The sequence below is a fragment of the Cydia fagiglandana genome, chromosome 11, assembly GCF_963556715.1.
Source record: "Cydia fagiglandana chromosome 11, ilCydFagi1.1, whole genome shotgun sequence".
Lineage (NCBI taxonomy): Eukaryota > Metazoa > Arthropoda > Insecta > Lepidoptera > Tortricidae > Cydia > Cydia fagiglandana.
This window is the reverse complement of record NC_085942.1, coordinates 11,305,137-11,325,008: the sequence shown is the minus strand read 5'-3', so window position 1 is coordinate 11,325,008 and position 19,872 is coordinate 11,305,137. Positions and strand designations below refer to the sequence as shown.

The following is a 19,872-nucleotide window of genomic DNA, read 5'->3' as shown; positions in this document are numbered from 1 at the left end:
ATGCGCTCCGGCGCGGCCCGACTCCAGCCAGTCGGTGGGAAATGTACCAGTAAATAGGGCAAGTTTCGCTGGGTTTAGTAAAAAAATACTCTTACTTAAGGTAAAAATCTATTGTTTCAAGGATTGAAACCCTGACATTGAACTATTACTATGTTTTCACTACAATACATTATTAAAATGAATATGATCATGCCAACAATTACAGCGCAGCATGTGGAACAGACAAATGTATAAACTTGCCCTCATCGACCATAAAACAGATGTACTGGGGATTGGGGACCACCTAAACAACTCAGCTATTAGTTAATAGGTTACCTAGCGACTTCTTTATCGATTAAATTTACCAGAGAATAGCTGCCCGTAAACATCAATATTAACTACGTAATTATGGAAAAGCCAGAGAAGACTGAAATCCAATATGAATACACCAAAAAAAGAAAAGATTTTGGGAGACAATGCCTATTCGAAGACCACGGACCGGAAGTGCTCATCAATATACCAAATAACCCGGCGCATTACAAGAATTACATATTGCGGAATCCAGTACATGTGGCTATACAAAATACTAGTAGCATGTCAGAGCATTGGGTTAATTCTGTAAGGTAGGTAAGCTAGAAACAGACTGCTCTTCCATATCCGTCTCTAGGCTTGGGTTTAAATTAAACTGGATTTTGTGCCACGCCAGGAGTGTCATGATTTTCATGAACCCAGAGTCGGTTAAGTAAATACCTAGTTATTTAACTAAATTTAGTACCTATTTAAGTTTTGTTTTTAAATTTTAGAGCTGAATACACGAGTTCCGGCATAAATCACATAGAAGGCGGTTGGCCAAAAGATATAAATATGAATGATCCCGAGGCAACGCAACGGTACCGTCGCAAGATCGAGAAAGACGATGCGTACATACACGCCGTTATGCATTTGGGTCATGTAAGTTAAATACACGAACTACATACCTATACTGAAATATTTTAATTTATACATATGAGGATCATACGATCATAACACGGCAACATTGAAAAGCGTTCACTAGAACTGAAACGACAGACAGTATAGATTCCCACTTGATTGGACCGCCTAGCTGTATCTTTATGGGTTATATTATTACATGAATTAAATCTATCCTATCGCCGAACACTGCTAATATCTATCTACTGGGAATCTGACAGGGATAACGTACACTCTCTTTTCTGTTACTCTTAGCAGTTTTCTGATAAATGTTAGATTTTATAATTTATCCCCTTATATACCTATATAGACTATATATAGCGGTCGACAAAAGGCGGCTCTCCCACTTGCGGCCCGCGAGCCTCCTTGGCCATTTCGTATGTAAAGCCCCCTCCAGACTATGCGCGTGAATCGCGGGCGAAGCCGCGAACGCGAGTGTGGCGTCGATTTCGCAGATTGTTCACGCCTTCGCGCCTTGTTCTCCGTTTTTTGTCGGTATTTCGGCCCGCGTCAAAGGAGACGCGAAGCGCGAACTTGCAAGACTCCACATTAAGCCCCCTCCAGCTATGCGCGTGAATCGCGGGCGAAGCCGCGAACGCGAGTGTGGAGTCGATTTCGCAGGTCTGCGTTCAGGACTCCACACTCGCGTTCGCGGCTTCGCCCGCGATTCACGCGCATAGTCTGGGGGGGGCTTTACACAATATTTTGGCTCCTCTGTGGCAAGATAAATATTAATTATATTATGATTATATTATATTAAGCAGCTATATTTTACGGTTTTACAATAAAACAAAATGGAAAAACAGCTAAATCACGTATGATGCCATAGATAACTAACAGTTAAACTCGATCAGCTGTTGCTTTTCCGCCATATTGCCGCTAACCAAACTGCGAAATCACCGTGAAGTGTGCGAGTGTGGAGTCATACGTCAACTTCGCGATATGTTCGCTCCGCGACGTCGCGCCGCGATTCACGCACATTGTCGGGAGGGGGCTATATATTGACAAACGAAAATATCTGTTAAAAAGTCATGGCCCGCGTCAACTTCGTTAACTACTTCACGGCCCTTGGCTGCTAAAAGGTTGCCGACCGCTGTGTCCTATGAGCTCGTCCGTGTGAGCCTTAATCTGCGATCATATATAACCAGGATACCGCCTTTAGGAACATTACCGTTCAAATTCTCGGGCCAAATTAGCACACATACACAATTACGCCTACATTCAAATAAGACGACGCGTTTACAGAGCCTGCAATCAAAGCTGGTAAACAAAATAAGAGTCATCTTTATTACACTAATGGTACATAGCTAAGTGTAGATGAAATGCATATAATGTCAATAACTACCAATCAGCGACATTAATCCGCTAATAACCTTCTTGCTGTACGTACTGGCCGCTGAGAGTTCGCGGTTCATATTTGATTAGAATATGACTTGGACAGGGATAGGTTTATGCCATACAGTGAAGAACCAGTCAAATAATTCACGTATAATAATTTAATGCAGATGTGAAGTATGTTCTATCCAAACATACCTTCTTTGAGAAGACTAACCTCGTTGCTATGGTAGCAAGATCCTCATGAAAAATAACATTCGTGTCAAAGATTTGAATATACTTCAAACAACATATGCATTGTACTAAGACGTAATAATTAAATATAATTAATTAAAAATGCTTCAGCTTTCTTGTTCTTCTAAACGTGACTTCTTCTCATAAATCTTGAGAACTTCACATGGTAGCAGAGGTGAAACTGTAAGTACGAGTACCAAGTCGAAATGTCGAACATAAAAATCGATCCACTCACAAAGGATAATTACGACACTTGGGTAATTCAAGCCGAAGCCGTCCTAGTACGACATAAATTATTTAAATATGTTGAAACAGCCTTAGCTGCTGATGCAACTGCCGACACAAAAGAAAAGGATCGATTAGCGAAATGTGAACTCGTCCTGATTATTGCTCCGTCCGAGCTTAAACAAATTAAAAACTGCGGCACTGCGAAAGAAGTATGGGACAAATTAAAGAACACCTATGCCAGTAAGGGACCTGCGCGTAAAGCGACCCTACTTAAACAGCTGATCCTAACTAAATTGGACAATCAAGATGTACGAGCACACTTGAACAAATTTATGGACACAGTTGACAAGCTGGCTGATATGGATGTTACTATAAACGAAGATTTGTTAACCATCATGATGTTATACAGTCTCTCTCCCGAATATGAGAATTTCAGGGTTGCAATTGAAACGCGGGACACTCTACCTAAGCCTGATGAGCTTAAAACGAAAATTCTGGAAGAGTTTGAAGCCCGGCATAACAATAACGTGACCAATGATGACGTACCTGGATCCTCATATGAAGAAGAAGCATTATACGCGTCCTGTAAAATTTGCAAAAGAAAAGGCAACATTTTTAAACGCAGAACGCACAAAATTTGTACAAGCTGCTGGAATAAAAAGAATGAGAAACCAGAACAACAAAAACAAAAATCTACATCTCATCGAAACCACATCGCTTCGCAGCAATGTCTTCTAACAAAAAATAAGAAGCTCGAAGACAGTAAATGGATTGTGGACAGCGGCTGTACCTCTCACATGACGTTTCAAAGAGACCTGTTTAAGAAAATTGAAAAAACATCCAGTCAACTAAACTTCGCAACTGAAGACTTTACTGCAGAAATTGAAGGGAAAGGTACAGTGTCTTTTATTACAAAAAATGGCAGCGGTGATGCACTCACACACCTGAAAGACACACTATATGTACCTAGCCTATGCACCAACCTAATGTCTGTCAGTAAGATAACGGACGCTGGGTGTACAGTTCTATTCACAAAAAACAAGGCAATAGTAAACAATCCAAAAGATAAGATTATTCTCACTGCCTACAAAGAAAACGGTCTCTATTATATTAAACCAAGCAAGCATGAGTGCTACAACCTGGCCACTGATGATGATGAAACACCTACAATTACCACAAAAATTGAATCATCTAGCATCGAAGATTGGCATAAGAAATTGGGACACATGAACACCAAAGACATGAAATTAGCACTTCAAAATCAAAACATAATTGGCTTGCAATTTAATCCTAAAGAGACATTACCGGAATGTGAAGCGTGCATTCAAGCAAAAATGCATCGAGTACCGGCTCCTCGCGAGAAAACAACTCAAAGAACGACTGAACGCTTACAAATAGTTCACTCTGACGTTTGTGGACCTATACGAACTCCCACAATAAGCGGTAACAAGTACTTCGTCACATTCATCGACGATTACTCCCGATACAGCCGAGTTTACCTGCTGAAATGCAAGAGCGAAGTCTTAGAAAAATTTAAAGAGTTCAAAGAGTTAACAGAAACGCACACGGGGAACAAACTCAAGGTATTACAATCCGATAATGGCACCGAATATATCAACAGGGACTTCGACGCTTATCTGAAACGCTGCGGGATACAGAGAAGACTTAGTGCCCCGCACACACCGCACCAAAATGGATTAGCAGAAAGAAAAAACCGTACCCTGATTGAAAAAGCTAGAGCCTTAATGATCGACGCAAACGCGCCACTAAAATGCTGGGGTGAAGCAATCATGACAGCGAACTATTTGTCTAACAGGAACTTAAACAGTGCTATAGAAAACAAAACACCATTTGAACTATGGGTTGGTAGAAAACCAATTATTCACCACCTGTATATATTTGGCTCTAAAACTTTTGTTCTCATTAAAGGCACCAATGGTCACAAATTTGCACCAAAAGCAATTCCTGGCATGTTCGTTGGCTACTCTGAAACATCAAAAGCATTCAAGATTCTTCTACCATCCAAAAACAAAGTGGTAATATCGAAGGACATCCGTGTGATGAAATCCATGTTTTACGACGACACAAACAAAAACGACATCACCAATATCTTCAACAATGATTGTTCCTTCGAATCTCCAGAACCTTCAAAACCGTCAAGATTACCACGTAAGCAAGTAACAATACAGCTTGACGACAATGAAGATGGAGACGTCACACCTGTAAACGACTCGGAAGACGAAGATCTCGATGATACGTTGCAACCAAACTCGGTCAACAGCACTGAAGAAGTTCAACAATTGGAACCACAAAACTATGAAAGCGAGTACGAATCTCTTTCCGGTTCTCACAACTTCATCGATGATGACGAACCTTCTGATATTGAGGATGTAGAAGATCTAAATGAAACATTTGATCCACATGCTTCAACTTCAACTCCACCTCGAACTTTGAGAGACAGGTCTACCATCGCAGCTCCAAAAAGGTACGACGATTTTATTTTGGCAGCAGCTGAAGAAGTTGAAAATCTTCATAAACCGAAGGAACCTGAAACTTTCAAAGAGGCTATGGAATCGCCAGACAGCGAAAAATGGCAAGAAGCAATGAAGAGTGAAATTCTCTCATTGAAAGAAAACCAAACTTGGGATCTGGTCGAGCTACCCAAAGGACGCAAAGCCCTGCCATGCAAATGGGTATTTAAGTTAAAAATGAACCCCGATGGTTCCGTCGAGAGGTACAAGGCCAGAATGGTCATCAAAGGCTATTCCCAGATACCTGGAGTGGACTACGACAGAACGTTCAGCCCAGTGGTTCGTCTGAGCACTGTGCGTTCACTGCTTGCTGTCGCTACTCGTGAAAACCTGAAACTGACACAGTTCGACGTGACGACCGCCTTCCTAAACGGCGAAGTTAAGGAAGAACTATATATGAAACAGCCCGAAGGTTATCGTGATGGAACTAAAAGAGTCTGTAAATTAAAACGCAGCCTTTACGGATTGAAGCAAGCGCCACGCTGCTGGAATACCTGCATAGCAGAGTTTTTACTGAAAACTGGATTCAAGCAGAGTGAAGCGGATCCATGCCTATTCACGCGAACCAAAGGCCAATCCAAAGTCGCTATAGCTCTTTACGTGGATGACGGACTTGTAGCGCACAACTCAACGACAGCAGGTGACGAGTTTTTGAAGGAACTAAAAGCTAGATTCAAAATCACGACAAAACCTGCGTCTTACTTCCTCGGAATGGAAATAAACGTGCAAAAAGACTCCATATCTCTATGCCAAAAGTCATATATCAAGAAAATCCTAGAAAAATATGGAATGTCACATTGCAAGTCAGCACCGTCACCCTTGATCAAAGATAATGATGCGGGAGCGGATGAAAACATGAAGTCGAACTTCCCTTATAGGCAAGCCGTAGGCGCCTTGGCATATCTGTCCGTAGGTACAAGGCCTGATATCTCCTACGCTGTCGGAGTCGCCTCAAGACATCTAGAAGCACCTAAAAAGGAAGATGTGATGCTAGTTAAGCGCATCTTCAGATATCTGAAAGGGACCCAAGAAAAGGGCTTAAGATTTACGAAAAAGTCAACGCCGCACTTGGTCTGCTACAGCGACGCAGATCATGGAGGAGACCAGTCTACTGGACGATCGACTTCCGGTATGGTATGCCTATTCTCCGGCGCCGCTATAAGCTGGAGAAGCCAAAAGCAAACCACAGTTTCCATTTCTTCAACGGAGGCTGAAGTCATAGCGGCGAGCGAAGCGGCTCAAGAAATACTATGGCTGAATAGATTGTTTAATGATCTAACAAAAACGGAAAAGCCAGTCTTAAACTTAGACAACAAGTCAGCAGTCTACTTAGCGCACAACCCCAAATACGAATATCACAAGCGCACCAAACATATCAAACTAAAACACTTCTTTGTTAGAGAATGTGTAAGCAATGAAGAGTTCAATGTCCAACAAGTTCCTGGGGAAGTCCAACTCGCTGACATATTTACCAAGCCGCTATTCGGGCCCAGACTACAGGATTTGAGTTCCAGAATGGGACTTAAGAATTTAACCTAAAATTCTTAAAGCTTCCGAGGGTGTGAAGTATGTTCTATCCAAACATACCTTCTTTGAGAAGACTAACCTCGTTGCTATGGTAGCAAGATCCTCATGAAAAATAACATTCGTGTCAAAGATTTGAATATACTTCAAACAACATATGCATTGTACTAAGACGTAATAATTAAATATAATTAATTAAAAATGCTTCAGCTTTCTTGTTCTTCTAAACGTGAGTACTTCTCATAAATCTTGAGAACTTCACAGCAGATTAAAAGATAACTAGTTAAAATGTTGTTATGACATGATAGACTAACTCAACATAAGTAAATATATCGAGTTTGTATAAATGTATTCCGCTATAATAAGTATTATTACGCTGCAAAATTGACATGGGTACACGAATCGGGTCAAAAATATTTGATCAGGCGGAGTCACAATAAATCCCTACTTTCAGTTTCAATATTTTATATGTATATAGCCGGTCAAGCAAGTTTGTCAGTAGAAAAAGGTGCAAAATTAAAATTTTGTATGGGACCACACCCGTTCGCTCGCTTACTTTTTCTAAATTTGCCGCTCTTTTCTACTGACGGAAATGGCTTGAGAGAGAACCTACATATATGTGACAGTAGAGGGTGGATTCAAATGATCAACATTTTCAGATAATGTGTGTATTTGTTAAATTAATTCAGTGAAAGCGTGATAGAAAAAATGTATCTACATATAGGAGACCGGGTATGATTATCTCACGGGTTATATCTCATGAATAGAACATATTCTACATATCTTGCCAGGCATCCACTCAATTTCATGTCTCACTAATTAGACAGCTTTTTTCCATAGTTATCTGCGAATAGCATCTTGTGGGAATATGAATGGAAAGTAATGTAAAAAGACAATACCAAATTTTATTATTAATTTGAAATAACTAGGTAGTTTTTTTTATAGCTACCTCTCATGAAATAAAAAAAGGAAAATACAAATCTGTAAGAAGGAATTTATTACTACATTTATAATTATATAGAAAATACCTAGAAACCAAACACAAGTTAATAAAATAGTCTACTTCATTTGGCATAACACCATCCCTATTATCCTCGCAATTTAAAAAGTCGTATGTTGTTATGATAGTCGTATGCAGTTGTTACGTTTTAGCTTAGCACGGTAGTATTGAAAACAAATCGTCATGTTTATTCCAAATTTTACTGAAATTATCTGTTTACTATAAGTGAAAAGTGATTCCACTGTCCTTGGTATGAACTAAAATAACTTCTGCACCACTTCACGATACATGAAGACATTTTTAATTACAAAAAAACGTTGTTTTTATAAATCAATTTAGCCATCCGTCACTGACTGTCATCTCGGTCGAACTGAGGTTGCCAATCGAATAGTTTGTTAGTACCGCCTACCTTGAGGGAGTTTACGTTGGGTCATAATTGAGCGGACCGAATACTTCCATACTAATATATGCGTTCACTGGCCTTAAGAGGGCGTAGAGGAGGGTAAATTTTCAGATTCTGTCAAATTACCCCATTTCACACACAAACGCAGCTCACGCACACTACCTCAATTTACTGGGACAGGTCAGTGACCCCTAATGTTTTTTTAAAGGTGCTGCTTCGAGTTTAGTGTTAACTACTAACCTTCTTTGAGGAATTCAAACTGTCACAGCTTTCCTTTGTGAGAAGACAGAGAAAAAACACTTTTTTATATATAGCTTTCCTTGTTTGTTCATGTCATGTCATAGGTATGTGACGTATTAGGTAATTAATTATTTTCGTTGTTGACTTTTGTATTAAGATAGGTTCAAAACGGCGACGCTCTTAACTGTCCATCGGTGGACCTTATGCCTTTTGTAATAAGGTTTACGGACTGTCAGTTAACAGTGTGGTGGTGGGCAATGGTAGGTATGCGGTTTGTAGACAGACCGAATTAAACCTAGGAGTTTTATTATTAAAAATATAAGAAATCATCTCATCTATCTACTCGAAAAAAGTGGACTATATCTAAAATTATCCCTTTATTACTTATAGGTCTTGTAACATATTTTTTTACAACTAAAGACGCTTATTTAATTTCACTTATAACTTAATTTTTAAAGCTCTGTTAATAATAAAGCTTTAAAAACATCTAATAAAATTCAGGTACTACACTTATACTTTTGTAAGTCAGTAAGTGATGCTTACTTAAAACTTATTGGGAAATCAAATAACTCATAATTACCTATATTAAAATATATAAATGTACTATTTCATCTCATTTCATCCCAATCCGCATTGGGCTAGCGTGGGGACTATAGCCCAAGCCCTCTCGCGCATGAGACGAGGCCTGTGCTCAGCAGTGGGACGTATATAGGCCGAAATGATGATGATGATTTCATCTCATACGTTCAATAAGGCCCAGGACCGGGCCTTGTCACCCGCACTGACAGAGGGCCTTTTTAGCCCTACATAATATTAAAGAACTGTGTCCCGGATAGTATGGGTTCTGGTCCATGGCGCGTCCTGAAGTAACTTATACAGTGTGTAATCGTTAAGTGTAGCCAGGCTATAATTCCGTAAATATAACAGATATCAGAAAACTTCAAATTGATATCAAAAGTGCGTTACCCAATGAGTAAAATTACATTTATAACTTTTTTTAAATAAAAGTAGAAATATCTCAAACATTAACTTCAAACCCTCCCATACATTTAGTACGACGACTCACCCCTCAAAGAACGTCGGTGTCCTAAGAGACAAAACTGCTTGAGATTCATTATTTGCGATAGTAAACTGTAATAGAATAATAAAACTACCGTTTATTAAATAATAATCTCAAGCAGTTTTATCTCTTACGACACCAACGTTCTTTGAGGGGTGAGTCATCGTACTAAATATTTAGGAGTTAGGGAGGGTTTAAAGTTAATGTTTGGGATATTTCTGCTTTTATGAATAAAAATATTAATGTATTTTACTCATTGGATTACGCGCTCTCTATATCAATTCGAAATTTTCTGATATCTGTTATATTTACGGAATTATAGCCTGACTACACTTAACGATTACACCCTGTATATCATTAGATAGTTCATAGCCTATATCGATAGAATATATCGTTCTTATGAGCGTATTTGGTGGGCATACCTTATTATTAAAAAAGTCTACTGCTTTATACTCGGAGTAATTAACAATGGAGCCGCCATTAACAGGCGTTCCCCTCTGTCGAAAATAGGCGGCCAATGGTCAACCACATGTCAACCATATGTATGGACTGACGTTTGGCTGACTTGACGTACCTATACATTTGATGTGCCCCTCCCCCGCAAAAAACGGCAGACTATTTTGTACCGAAAATTTTAGACATGGCGTCTCCGTTGGTTATATCCTCTAAGGCTTTATAATAGGGTGGCACTGGTGGCAGAAACTCATTTCATTTGTAAAATTATCACCTGTAATTTATCTGTAAAATATAAAAACATTGTATTCACACTTTTCAAATGCCAGATGATTATTTTATTTAATTTTATTTCAATATTTAATGTTTGACTTGCCACGTGCGGTGCCACAATTATTATTCAGAAAAAATATATGAGTGCCTATTTTATAGTGATACTTTTTAGAATGGAGAATAAATGAGCAAAATTTAACAATTTTTTTATTTAGTACAAATCACCACACTGTGATTGTAAAAAAATACATATAATATTCATTTATTGTGCAAAAATCAGTTTATTTGTATGAATCGTTATACATACCTATAACGATTATTTAAAAACTGAATTCCTCGTCCCTAGATTATACAAAAATGATATATAACTTGCCATAGTTGCTAAGAGCATGAAGAAATATAGCATAGATTGGACCGGGGAGCCGACCATTTCCCCTCTTCCCTTATTTTTGGTATACGGTACGATCTCGTTGCTACCGGGCCTTATCAGCCCATTATTTGGTAATAACGGTATGCAAGGCATCTAACACAACTAATAAAACCTCCATGAACAGAAATGGGTGACATATTTTATAAGATTTGACAGTATCCAAGAAGAATCTTCAGATTCAGAATCATTAAACGGCAACTAAGCCACTAGTATTGGGTTGCCTATAATCATTTTTTTGTGAATGTACTCGTAAACCTCTATCCGTTAGTATGCGATTCATTAATGGACGCACCATGGCCCAAATCGGGACACAGTTCTTTAACACGTAATGTTAATAATCAGTGAACATTATTAATTACGCTCAAATGCTTAAGTTTCAGTACAGGTAAAAGTACATATGAGCTGTACTTTTAATTGTTAGTACAATCGGCATCAAATAGATAGTGACGGCCAAAGTGACCAAATATAGTTATAGGATCTAAATGTGAACGAATAAGGTCAGGTGAGGCATATAAGGCCCACCTTTATATTAACTGAAATAGTTTTATTAATAATCAGGATATTATGACCAAACCAATTCAATATATATTTCTCATTTGTTCATGTTTCTTACACTGCTACTGTTGCTGTTACTGTTACCGACACAAACACCAGAGAGGAGGAGATCAAAATACGCATCCAAAACGCCCTGCGGTGCAGTGCAGCCCTCCACAAAGTGTTGGTGTCCGGGCTTCTCAGCAAACATACAAAGTTACGGATATATAAAACCGTTATACGGCCTATCCTAATGTATGGCTGTGAGGCCTGGTCCCTAACACTAAAAGAAGAAGGTCAGCTCCTGGTAGCAGAGAGAAAAGTTTATCGCAAGATCCTGGGACCTATTCAGAGAGATAACGGCACCTGGAGGATCTGGAAAAATGCCGAGATCGAGGAGTTAGTGGCCGAACCCAATATCATCGGCGAAACGAAAGCGCACAGACTTCGCTGGTTCGGTCACCTACTCTGAATGGGAGAGGATCGGGCTGTCAAGAAGGCGTTCTTGGGACGTCCGACTGGTAGCCGTCCGGTGGGTCGGCCCAGGTATCGCTGGGAAGACAGTGTGGCGGCGGATCTACTTCAGCTTCGCGTCAGTAACTGGCAGGAAGTTGCGCAGGAGCGGGACAGGTGGCAAGCTCTCGTTTCGGAGGCCAGGACTCTCTTTGGATCGCTGAGCCAAAATAGTTAGTTAGTTAGTTCATGTTTCTTAATACAGCTTTTGAAAAATCCATTTTATAAAAAAAACATACCATGTTGGTTCGGAACCGGGCCTTGTTACTGGCACTGACAGTGGGCCTTCTTACAATTAGTCATAGTACAAGTTCAAGAATAACAGAAAATACTACCGGGCCTTATTAGCTTTTATCATGAATTAATTTCATCTTAGATTTAAAATGGTCTATAGTAAAATACGGCCTACATGAGTCATGGAAAAACAAATTGTATTTTATTTAGTACCTATTTGTTGTTCAAAATCTTCAGTAAGCTAACTTATAAGACTCTTTCTATTATAATTAATCTAGATTGACAGTTTACTTAGCAAATTGTACTTTTACCTTTAGGTTTTATGTCGGAAATATTTCACCCAATTTGTACTGAAACATAAGCATTTGAGCGTAATTAATGATGTTTACTGATTGTTAATCTTAAATATACCTATTATGTAGGGCACTTAAATTATTTTAGCGGACCAAGCGGATGTGTATGTTTGTGGACCACTTTTTTATTTAAATAATTAAATTGTAATTCATTCAAAAAAAGCTATTACAATTAGGGATTTAGATACCTCACCTACCTTATTACAAAGCATTACAAAAATGTCCAAAGGCCAAAGCCACGCCGATAAGACATAAGACCTCATAAACGACTTCATAAATATAAACGTTCACTGAAAAAACCCAAATTCATTTCTGATAATTTTATTTCGTTACTGAGTTATCGTTTTGCACCGAATATCAATGAAATAAAAGCACGTTGTTGTTTGATAGATACATTTATATAAACATCGTCACATGAAACCAATATAGGTACTCGTAAACCAGACCACTGCGATGCCACTGGCTTTAAATATCGTTCTTTCAACTGATGATATAGCCACAAAAACCCGCTGAAACTGCAGGTCGAGTCTTGATTTCAATTTCTTGATGATATATCATTGCATTAACTTTCAAAGCACATGATAGATCTTAGAATAGCAACAAAACTGGTTGAAACTAAGAATTTTATTGCTGAAATTATGTGAACAACATTGCTTCGTCTTCATAAATAAAATTTTAATAGTTTATATTGTTTAGGCTAAAATGTGAAGAATTTTGTTGATAAATTGTTTATCTAGTATATTGAACTTATGTCATATATGTTTTTAAAATGACGTAATATGAATACCAGCACAATGAAAATTTATTCCAATAAGAAATAACAAATCTTCAAACTTTTTTCATTTTAAGTGAATTAGGAAGAAGCTAATTATACTGATTTGGTTGTATTAATATATTTTATTAAATAATTTGTCATATTTTTTAAGTATTATGACTCGTGAATAAAAATAAATCGAAATTTTAATGACTCTAGATCTCCGTGTGACGTTATTTATTTACCCTATTAATTTTGAACACAGTTTTTCACTGGTATCATCATTCGTATACGGACATGAATTTCTGTCAATATATATGCCAAATCGAACTGTCAACTTGGAAAAAAGAAGTACGCGTCCGCTTCCAACGGCCCACAGCGGGCATCTGAGGAGAAGGAGAATTTGACAGATATGGCGGATGTATGGAAATTATACGAAAGTTTACGTTTACGATTGAATTTCACTGTAGCCTTTAAGAGGAAAAATAGGAAAAGCCTGATTCGTTGTAGTCCAGTTATCTGGCTTTCGAAATCACTCGATTTTATAGCATGAGCATCGATTTTTTTATACAAATTTTACTAAACGCTGACACTCGTTCATCACGTTTTAGGTACAACTTTGCATAAGTGTATTTATTATATTGTAAAACATTTCAGATTTTCAAGGGTGATTCGTTGTAAACACACTCTTTGGGATATTAATGACATTTATTATAATTTTTTTTATCAAGAGATGTGAACGCTAGCGACTAAACGGTGACTGCCTTTTTCGCTGATTTTGCTCGATGCAGTCTTAATAATTGACAGGCTCTTTTGACCCGTAATGTAGTTATCTTTCTTGTCTATCTTCTCCAATTTTCTTTGTCCTTTGTCGACGGCAAATTAACTCATTATGATTACTATACAGAGTATGGAACACAACATCCTCCAGAACCACGCAATCGACATGTACCAGACATATTATTCGGAACTCCCCTCGATTCCACCGGTCGAACGAAGCAGTTGCCATACTGTGAACGTGTATAGGGAGCCAGAGAACAGAAGGCCCGTGCGGTCGCTGTCGTGGCAGGCGGATGGCGGGGCTCGATTGGCGACTGCGTATGCCGATATAGATCTCATGAGGAACAGTCGAGCTCCGCAGGTCTCTTATATTTGGGATATAGGTAAGGACACCTCCAAAGTATCTATACGTTATCAATGTTATCATGTTACCCAAAAATAGGCGATTTCCGCGATTTTCCGTTTACCGCATGAAATATAACCAGTGGGCCTACCGCGAACCACGTTCGACGTGTTGCTTCTCTGTCGCACTTGTAAATTCGTTCGTAAGTGTGACAGAGAGGCAACACGTCGAACGTGGTTCGCGGTAGGCCCTCAGAGATTAGCGCGAGTGGCCTTCACTACGGAAACATTCTGCTATTATTATTCATAAAAAACCGGCCAAAAGCGAGTCGGACTCGCGTTCCAAGGGTTCCGTACATTACACAATTTTTAACAATGTATTTTTTAAAGTGAAACGTGAGTAATGTCTTTAAAAAATCCCTAGGGGTCGGATCAAAAACTGAGTAATTAAGTCCGACTCACGCTTGACTGTACATTTCTAATAGGTTTTCCTGTCATCTATAGGTATAGACCTGTTTTATGTATTTTTTTAGGCCTAAATATATTAGACCCAGTAGTTTCGGAGATAAAGGGGGGGGGGGGGTAATTTTTTGCCTATTTTCTTGAATTACTTCTACACTGTTTATTCGAAAATTATAAAAAAATATATTTGAGATCCTTATAATAAGCTCTTTCATTTGATATGTAACACAATATAGTTACTTTGAAAAACTTTATTTTTTAATTTTCTCATTTACCTACCCCCCAAAAGTGGCCTCTGTCTTTAAAATTCATTTGTTTACGTTACATGTCCGTCTTTGGATCACAAATTTACATATGTGGTACCAAATTTCAACTTAATTGGTCCAGTAGTTCCGGAGTAAATCGGCTGTGACAGACGGACAGACAGACAGACAGACGCACGAGTGATCCTATAATGGGTTCCGTTTTTTCCTTTTGAAGTACGGAACCCTAAAAAGTAATAGGTAGATAGCAGTGGCGGCGCGTCAAACATATCCATAGGCAAGCCGGGGCTAATTTGGCTTACATATTTCCTTATAACTCTGCTCAAACGTCCAAAAACAGGCAAGCCGGTGGGAATCGGCTTTTATGGACGCGCCGCCACTGGTAGATAGTTCCAGTTAACTAATGATTCGGCTAGTATACTGAATAGGTAAGTAAGGCTAAGCTAAGACTGATGGGAGTTCAGTAGCAATATACTTAATTTTATTTAACATCAATGTTGTAAAGTTGAAGCGTAAATTCTAATAGAATATGTGAACTGATATCACTATCCTTTTGTTTTTTAGAAAATGCCAATGCGCCGGTGCTAACGATAAAACCCCCGCAACCACTTCTGGATTTGCAGTACAATCCACGAGATCAAAATATACTGGTTGGAGGGATGTTGAATGGCCAGGTACAAGCCTACCGGTATTTAGACTATTTAGAATAATTTAGATAAATAAAACCATTATGTTATATAACCAGGTTGTGAACTATTCGATGTTTTAGGTGGGTTGGTGGGATATGCGTAAAGGAGGCGAAGCAGCAGGCGTGTGTCCACCTCACGTGGCCCACCGGGATCTCGTCAGAAACGTTTTATTTATCAACTCCAAGACGGGCGCTGAATTCTTCTCGTCCGGCCCTGATGGCGTTGTTAAATGGTATGTGGATGTATAGACTTTTCGATTGACAAAAGCATATTCGAGTAAAATATTCGGTAGAGCGGGATATGTACTGTAGAACTTCTACATATCCCGCTACTAATATTTTCTACAGTAGAACAAAATAAATTTAAGTTTATTGCTCGGTATATCATTTCTAAACGATGGCTTGGAAAAGCTAGGTAGCTAATGTAAGGCTTGTTCACGTAATAAAGTAGCCACCTAGAACTAAGTCTTCACAGGAATATAGAAACTTTTTGCAATGCTGGTACGTGACATTCCAAAAAATATATAATAAAGTTTAAAAAAAGTATAAAATAGATGTCATTGAGTAAATAGAATCAAAATGCCGAGAATAAATGAAAATATTCGTAAATTAATTATTGTCGCCTATTGCAGCGAAAAGGGTGTCTCGATACGACAATTAGCAAAACGATATAAAATATCTAAGGATGGTGTGCGAAAAGTGATCAATAAATTTGGGCAATTTCATATTCTACATGATCTACCAGGTCGCGGTCGAAAAAAAGGCTGCGTGAAGCCTAAATTGGATGCCGCAATAGCTTCCTCGTTCCGCCATAATCCATCGGCCTCTGTTCGAGATATCGCCAAAAAGGTAAAGACATCGGTTGGAAATGTACAAAACGCTAAGAAGAGAAATAATCTTGTGACCAGAAAGAAACAAAAAATCCCAAAAAAAACCCCTGCTCAGATCGAAAGAGCAAAATGTCGTGCCAAAATTTTGAGCAAGTTTCTCAATCAAAATCGCGACCGATGCATTTTAATGGATGACGAAACATATGTAAAAAAAGACATGAGAACTTTACCGGGGCCTCAATTTTATACGTGTGTGGCTGGCCAGGATGTATCGGAAGAGCATAAGTCCATCGCTTTTGAAAAATTCGCCCCCAAAATCCTGGTATGGCAAGCTATTTGCTCATGCGGGCTGAAGAGTTCGAGCTTTTTTACTACTGGCACAATCAACGGAGATGTCTACCGACAGGAGTGATTTATGAAGCGAATTTTGCCCTTATATAGGAAACATGAACGGCCCCCTATATTTTGGCCTGATTTAGCTTCAGCTCATTACGCTCAAACAACCTTAAATTTGCTCGATAATCAGAATGTTATTTATGTGGCGAAAAACATGAACCCGCCAAATTGCCCAGAACTTCGCCCGATAGAAAGGTATTGGGCGAACATCAAGCGATACCTGCTCAAGAAAGGTGCAGTAGCGGACAGTGATGCTGACTTCAAAAGAATATGGAGCGCAGCCGCTCGTCAGTTCACTAACACGTCAATAACTACACTAATGGCAGGCGTTCGAAAGAAAGTAAAAAAATTCGCCAGTTCTTAAGGATTCCGCAAAAAAATGCATTGTATTTAATTTTTTAAATGTTTTCTTATATAATTACCTGTTTTTGTTATCTGTAGCGTTTGAAGTAAACGATTAATTTACATTTGCATATGGCTACTTTATTACGTGAACAAGCCTTAGTGATAAGAATAATTGTTTGGAAAAAACTCAACTGACGTAGATATGCTTAACTTTACTAGAAAGTAAGAAAGTTGAGCGTGGGGTATAACTGGTATAAGGCATGTTGGGTAACTAAGATAGTCTGTTACATTCATTTGTATTATACTCACACGGTTAGGAATTTGTGAAATATAACTACCGATGGCTTCCGTGACATGGGACTTAATGGGACATTTAATTCTTCTTGCTGTTTGACAGGTGGGACACACGGAACATGAGTGAACCTACAGACTCGATGATTATAGATCTAGTGAAGCTTCCAACTGACACACAAAGTTTTGAAAATTCTTTGGGAGTATCCGCACTGGAATACGAACCAACAATACCTACCAGGTGAGATCGAAGAGAAATGTTAAGATTGGCTGGTTCTATTAAACCTTTACCCAATTAAATATGTTGCAGATTCATGGTTGGGACTGAAACTGGAGCAGTGATAGGTGGAAATCGTAAAGGCAAAAACCCTCTGGAGAAATTGCCAACCAAAGTAAGTCAATAGGCAACTCGCTCCAGGGATATAAATTTGATATGCGTTTTAGAATAAAGAACTTTTTCTAGTGGCACCACTACTCACTAGTGTTGTTTCGATTCAGAAATTTTTAGGGTTCCGTACCCAAAGGGTAAAACGGGACCCTATTACTAAGACTTCGCTGTCCGTCCGTCCGTCTGTCTGTCTGTCACCAGGCTGTATCTCACGAACCGTGATAGCTAGACAGTTGAAATTTTCACAGATGATGTATTTCTGTTGCCGCTATAACAACAAATCCTAAAAACAGAATAAAATAAAGATTTAAGTGGGGCTCCTATACAGCAAACGTGATTTTTGACCAAAGTTAAGCAACGTCGGGCGTGGTCAGTACTTGGATGGGTGACCGTTTTCTTTTTGCATTTTTTTCCGTTTTTTTTTGCTTTATAGTACGGAACCCTTCGTGCGCGAGTCCGACTCGCACTTGCCCGGTTTTTTTTTTAATGTCTTTCCAGTATGAAGCCCATCTTGGTCCCGTTTACGCTCTGCAGCGAAACCCAACATTCCTGAAAAACTTTCTGACGGTTGGCGACTGGACAGCTCGAGTTTGGAGCGAGGATTGTAGGGAGTCCTCTATACTTTGGACCTATTCTCATCGGACGAAGCTCACGGATGGTGCTTGGAACCCTATTAGGTAACTTATGGGTATGATTTGACAGAACTGGGTTAAAATTTTAATGTAAGATCATTTAATTTTAACAAAATTGTGCTTTGAAGCCTGTTTTTGATGGGCGATTTAATAATACATCACAAGTCTTAAATTCAAAAGTTTATCTAATATATGACTGTGAAGTATGAACGAACATACCACAAGTTACATAAGTATCAGTCCACTATTTGGGGAATCACGGCAATCAGAAACTTATAGTTTGTGTAGGAATACAAAAACCAAACAAGATAAGTAAAAGGCAAATAAAATTTCAACTAAATACGCTAAAATTAATTGTGGTCAACAGATTTTCGCTTATGCTAGTTACGCAATGGGACGGATGCTTATCGTGCTGGGACCTGTTGCGAAGAAGGAGCGCCCCAATAGTCACAGCTCAACTATGTGATGAACCTTTACTGAGGTTACGGCCGCATGAAGCGGTAGGTCTAATAGATTAAGAGCTAGGCTAGAGGAAAATGAATGAATGCTGAATTGAATGAATCATTTATCTAGTCTCGTGCCAACCGATATGCAAAATTGATATCAATAAGATTGGGCTAGTTTTACCCTCGACTAATAAAGCTTATAATAACACGGGTTGATTTCACGTTGGCCTCAAATAGAGACAAGAGTTTTCTATAATTTCTGTGGGATGAAGATGGCTTAACTCTTTTGTTTGTACTAAACAAAAAAGAATGGATCACAAATGTGTACTTATTCTAAACACATTTCAGGGTCTCCTGGTGGCGTGTGGAAGTAGCAAAGGAACAGTATATCTGGCAGAACTGTCACAAAACCTGGGAACAGCTGACAAGAACGACAAACAGCTATTGACTTCTGTAAGTTAGACGTGTCTTGATTATATCATACTTGAAGTTGTGTACGAACATCGATGCAGTAAACTAAAAGTTTTTACACCTCATTACTTTCACATAAGGTCTGCTACTGGCCAAATTGTTAACTTTTGGATTGTCAGCCTTGCGAGTAGCATGACTAACCAATTCTTCGCCCAAAAGTGAACTATTTTCCAGATTTTGGAACGAGAAAACAAACGCGAGCGAATACTGGAAGCACGAATGAGAGAGTTGAGACTGCGGATGCGTCAAGACCGCGATGGTGGACCTCAGGCCACGGAGGCCGACCATACCGCCAACGATAGGGACCTTGAGGAAGCTACGGCGGAGTATATGCAAACCGTCAGCGAATTACAAGCTCAACAACAAAGGACTCAATGAATAATTACGTTTTTCTAATCATACCTACATTAAGTTCGTTTTTCTCGGTCTATTTGTTTTTAAAAGAGGAGTGTTGTAAGTTTATTGTGAGTATCGTGTTTGGGGCATCGTAG

The 19,872-nt window shown here is 38.8% G+C and overlaps 1 protein-coding gene across 1 annotated transcript; it reads left to right on the top strand.

Annotated features, from left to right (window-relative positions):
- The first annotated feature begins 387 nt into the window (after positions 1–387).
- On the top strand, positions 388–19,787 carry LOC134668968 (dynein intermediate chain 3, ciliary). The gene is made up of 11 exons (XM_063526480.1): positions 388–602; positions 783–930; positions 13,955–14,210; positions 15,459–15,568; positions 15,664–15,815; positions 17,551–17,685; positions 17,755–17,836; positions 18,331–18,509; positions 18,832–18,964; positions 19,259–19,363; positions 19,556–19,787. The coding sequence occupies exons 1-11, from the start codon at positions 388–390 to the stop codon at positions 19,757–19,759; spliced, it is 1,719 nt and encodes a 572-aa protein (XP_063382550.1). The 3' UTR covers positions 19,760–19,787.
- The last annotated feature ends 85 nt before the right edge of the window (positions 19,788–19,872 follow it).